We start from the raw sequence: 5,005 nt of genomic DNA on the forward strand, positions 1-5,005 counted from the left end.
CAGTAATATGATACACTTACTCTCTACATTCCTATCTATTTGGCAAAATACAACTCTTGATGAAATAGTTAAGTAGTTACGTCAGTTCCTGATCAAATTTCGTATTTTTAATCGTTGTTAAGTAATTTAAAAAGTAATAGAATATTGACAAGTCTTTCTAAAAAATACATATACATACAAGACGATAGATGTGTATAAGAGACAGTGTATATACTGTATATGTAGCTAATGCCAAGCTCACGATGGACGATGCTGGTTGGTGGTTAATAATTATCTTGCTCGTCTTCCAATTTTACTGTTTAACCCAGACACTCTATAACATCAATAAGCTCATAATTACCTTTGCTTGACGAATCACCTTTGCTATATGATAATGTAAATTTATGAAATGATGGAGAAAAAATTAATCCTTTTATATTAAATATATCCATACTAACCTAAGGGTACTGCATTATCTCGTTGTTATCATGTTAGGTTGTTAACATGTTAAACGACCTGTATACTTGCTTTGACGCCATCATCGCCAACTACGATGTGTATAAAGTGGAAACAATCGGAGACGCTTACATGCTGGTGTCGGGTCTACCGGTTCGCAATGGCGACCGTCATGCCGGTCAGATTGCCTCCACAGCATGGCATCTTCTGGAGTCAATATCGTCATTCAGAGTCCGCCACAAACCTGATGAGGTTCTGAAGCTCAGAATTGGTATTCACTCAGGTAATTTGTCCCAATTAATTAATCAATCAACCATCAATCAATTAATATATCAATCAATTAATCAATCAATATACTGTATCAATCAGTCAATCACTCAATCAATATATCCATCAGTCTATTAATCCATCCATCAACTTTCAAAATACTCCGCCAAAATCCGATTTTGATAATGACCATACTTATGCAATTCAATTAGTGCATATTTTACTGATTATATATTATGGATCCTTATCACTAATTAATACATATTATAAAACAGGTTCATGTGTTGCTGGAGTTGTTGGTTTGACTATGCCTCGTTACTGTCTTTTTGGAGATACCGTCAACACAGCATCTCGTATGGAGTCTAACGGCCTACGTAGGTATTTCTGTATAGTTGGTCTATATGATATTTAAAATTAAAATTGTAAGTGCAAGTTAACTGGACTGGACGGTTTTTATGTTTTATTCAATAGCGTTAAAGATTCACGTTAGCCCAGAATGTCAAAAAGTGCTTGTTAAACTTGGCGGATACGAACTCGAGGAACGTGGTTTGGTTGCTATGAAGGTAAATATTCTTCTGTTATTTAAAGGTGTTGGACTACCATGGTGTGAAAACATATACAGTAAATTGTAACTTGTTTTAATCTTGGTTTTATTTACCCTGATTTTCCATCAGTTTACGAATGTATATTTTATTTTGAAAATACAAAATAGGCCTACATAAACTTTTTTTTTTTTTTTTTTTTTGTAGCCGAAGCAGAATCGCAAATTCTATTCAGTAATTTATTCTGGTTTTATCTTCTCAGGGCAAAGGTGAAATAATGACGTACTGGATGGTAGGACAAAACCCAGAATACAAAATCGAGCGAATAAAACCCCCAAAACAAGACATTTAGGTCCATTAACAACGATGAGGTTTCACCAAATATATGATTAGCTTCTTAGTAACTATATGAATTTACAGAGCAATGTTGTTTTTTTTTTGTGTTAATTTTAATGGTGTAATTAAAAAGCAATACTGTACATACTAATTAAATGAACCCATTAACCAGTGATGGTCACTCAAGTTATGTGCGTAATCGTAAATATCGTGATGTACATCGTGAGTTACTCTAAGTGCATTATTTATTGGCTCCTTCAAAATTGAAATGTTTTATATAGGTTTTGTGTTTCTGACGCAGTTAGTCTTTTGTTCTTAACAAGTTTCATCTAAATTGTCATGTTGAATGTTTTCGTGTTTTGATGAGATTTCGAATTACAGTACTGTAGTACAACTGTACCTTTATATGGATTACGAATTTTATTTCATATATATATATATAGGCCTACACACTTAGAAGTATCCATAGGGGGAAACTAAAACAATGAAGTGGGTTAAAAACAGTACCTTAAGGCGAAAGTAGTGTCGCTAAGGGGAAACTAAAGCGACTTTAAGGCGAAATCATAGACAAAAGAGTTTCCCATTAAGAGCCGTATACGTGTATATATATACATATATATATATATATATACACTGTCTACCATCACTTCTTCATTTATTTTATACATCACATCCTCATAATTAATTGGTCCAGTCTGCAGTACTCTATTGTTGGGTTAACATTGCCTGATTTCGATATCGCATAGGCAATCTTGTAGCACGCCAAACCAGTTATTGCACTGACCAAGAATCTTCTCAGTCTGCCCCGAATCCACGCTGGTGTCGGTGGAACAATATGCACATAACCACACAAAGCAATGAAACGAATCTGCTCATAATGGACCGTTCATTAAATCCCTCCATTTTGAATATTCTTATGCTAAGGTCCCACAAACATACAGCGTAGCTTTGTCCACAAACTGTAGAAAATAAATGTGATATGCCCATATTTGGGTGTATAACATTATCATGCAAATTTATGAACAAATTACACAAATATGTCACAGAAAATTTGATAGTGTGAACTGAGCTTTAGCGCACGTTAACTTTAGTATTTCTGGGATGCACGTATTCCTGGCCCAATCAATATAACCAGACGACGACGACGATGATGATGATGATGATAATGATGCTACTGATGCTGATGCTGTTGATGATGATGATGATGATGATGAATGTGATGATGATGATGCTGATAATGGTGCGAATGATGGTGATGATGATAATGTTGGTGATAATAATAATGAATAGTTAAAATAATGATAGGAATTGAAAAATGCTACCCCTCACGAGAGTAATGATAGTTATTTTATGTTTTTTTACTTATTCATTTCACGACCGTCAACCTCGTGTATTTTATTAATGATTATTCCACATTACGGTATTTACTAGTGAAGTTGCTATTACTATCAATGCTATCTACTATCAGATAAAATAACCAGAAGGACGACATTCAGAACACCGAAAACTTTATTATTATTATTATTATTATTATTATTATTATTATTATTATTATTATTATTATTATTATTATTATTATTATTATTATTATTATTATTATTGTTGTTATTGTTATTATTAATATATCATTGACATTGACTAGCACATGTACTTGTTAATATGGTCAACCATTGTTATTCTAATCTCCCTGAGCTGCATCAACTAATAATAATTGAACCATCTTTGTGGCTTCTCGTATTATATATCATTGTTGACTTGAATTTTGTAATAATAATATAATACACTGCTCGGTAAATTTCCGCTTTTTGAAGCGATAATGGCGTTGACAAAACCATGTCATATAGCATAACATTGTACGCGGACAAATATCGATTGTTGAAAAGAATACCAACATGCAATTTCGTAAAGCAATGTATTACTATCATTTCCACCAATTTTCATTTAATTTATTTCGTGTTCACCTTTTGTTTAATGCTTTTCTTAATAACCAAAGTAGAGAAGTACACAGTAATATGATACACTTACTCTCTACATTCCTATCTATTTGGCAAAATACAACTCTTGATGAAATAGTTAAGTAGTTACGTCAGTTCCTGATCAAATTTCGTATTTTTAATCGTTGTTAAGTAATTTAAAAAGTAATAGAATATTGACAAGTCTTTCTAAAAAATACATATACATACAAGACGATTTTAGTCTGTTCACATGTAACATTTCTTATTCCTCTATTTTTTACTGTATCATGATATAATTAGAGATAAACTCTAAACCGTCTTGCGGTAATGCTATAAAGATAGGCCATAGGCATAAATAAAATGTTAACGTTAAAGAAGAGGAATCAGCAAGTGTGAAATAAATAGGTGCCGCACCGGGAGCTTTTGCTGTTTAAGACAACTAGGCTATTAAGGCTTTGTTGGAAATTCAAGCCGGATTAAAGCATCTACTTCTTGTGACACTGATGTGCATGCGTAATTTGACAGCACTAGTCTTTTATGATGGGCATATATTGTATGTAATATAATGTGGTTGGATTTATATAGCGCTTTATACCGAAGTCTCAAAGCGCTCGAGGTGTTCACTAGCTTGCACAGCAACTTTCTTTTCCCCTAAGGGTCTCTTCGTGTCTGAGCTACCCGCTAAACCGGTACCAGTTCCCTCCGTTATGGAGTTATGAATTTTTAGATAACATGAGGACAAGAATTTAGCCTCAAAAGCTTATCTTATTTCCAGTGGCGTAGAAAAGTATTTTTCATTAGGGGGGGGGGGAATGATTGGCGGGTTAGCCAGTGTCGTAACGGGCGCGGGGAGGGGGGGGGGAAAGAAAGAGGGGAGAGGGAGGGAAAGAGAAAGAAGAGGAAAAGAAAAGGAAAGAAAAAGAAAAAGAGAAGAGAAAAATAAAGACAAGAATAAAAAGGAAGATATCATAATGACCAGATTCACAACACCCTGCAACCCCTTCTCCACTTCAAAAACTGTCATAACTCCTTTGATCTATGCTGCCATACACATCTAGATGTGTATAAGAGACAGGGGGGACAAGGGGAAAATATCTATCTTTGAAAAATCTTCCCCACCCCTTTATAAATTCCCCTTTGATCCCCTGAAAGTGCCTAAAATCCATCCTTAAATTTCGCATTTCGCATCGCATTTCTTGTTAACTTTGGTCAATTTCCTCAAAAAATTGCACATTTTAGGGAGTTTTGATCAATTCCAACGAAATTAGAATTAAAAACACCAGGGACAAGGGGAAAATATCCATCTTTGGAAAATCTTTCCCCACCCCTTGACAAATGCATCCTCTGAAAGTGCTTAAAATTCTCAAATTCTTTGCGCGCATTTCTTGTTACGTTAGGCCAATTTCCTCTATAAATTGCACATTTTAGGGAGTTTTCACGAAATTAGAATTAAAAACACAAAAGTATTTT

At 34.1% G+C, this 5,005-nt stretch overlaps 1 protein-coding gene across 1 annotated transcript in view; it reads left to right on the forward strand.

The window, feature by feature from the left end:
* LOC117122217 (speract receptor-like) overlaps positions 1–1,985 on the forward strand; it is a 21,203-nt gene extending 19,218 nt beyond the window's left edge. The window contains exons 19-22 of the mRNA XM_033267727.1: positions 475–718; positions 978–1,076; positions 1,174–1,265; positions 1,507–1,985. Coding sequence (XP_033123618.1) covers positions 475–718; positions 978–1,076; positions 1,174–1,265; positions 1,507–1,596 — 525 coding nt within the window. The 3' untranslated portion in view covers positions 1,597–1,985. The remainder of the gene's footprint in view (positions 1–474; positions 719–977; positions 1,077–1,173; positions 1,266–1,506) is intronic.
* Positions 1,986–5,005: the final 3,020 nt, after the last annotated feature.

Source organism: Anneissia japonica, unplaced genomic scaffold, assembly GCF_011630105.1.
Source record: "Anneissia japonica isolate Jap-2015-1 unplaced genomic scaffold, ASM1163010v1 scaffold287708_len1499824_cov190, whole genome shotgun sequence".
Lineage (NCBI taxonomy): Eukaryota > Metazoa > Echinodermata > Crinoidea > Comatulida > Comatulidae > Anneissia > Anneissia japonica.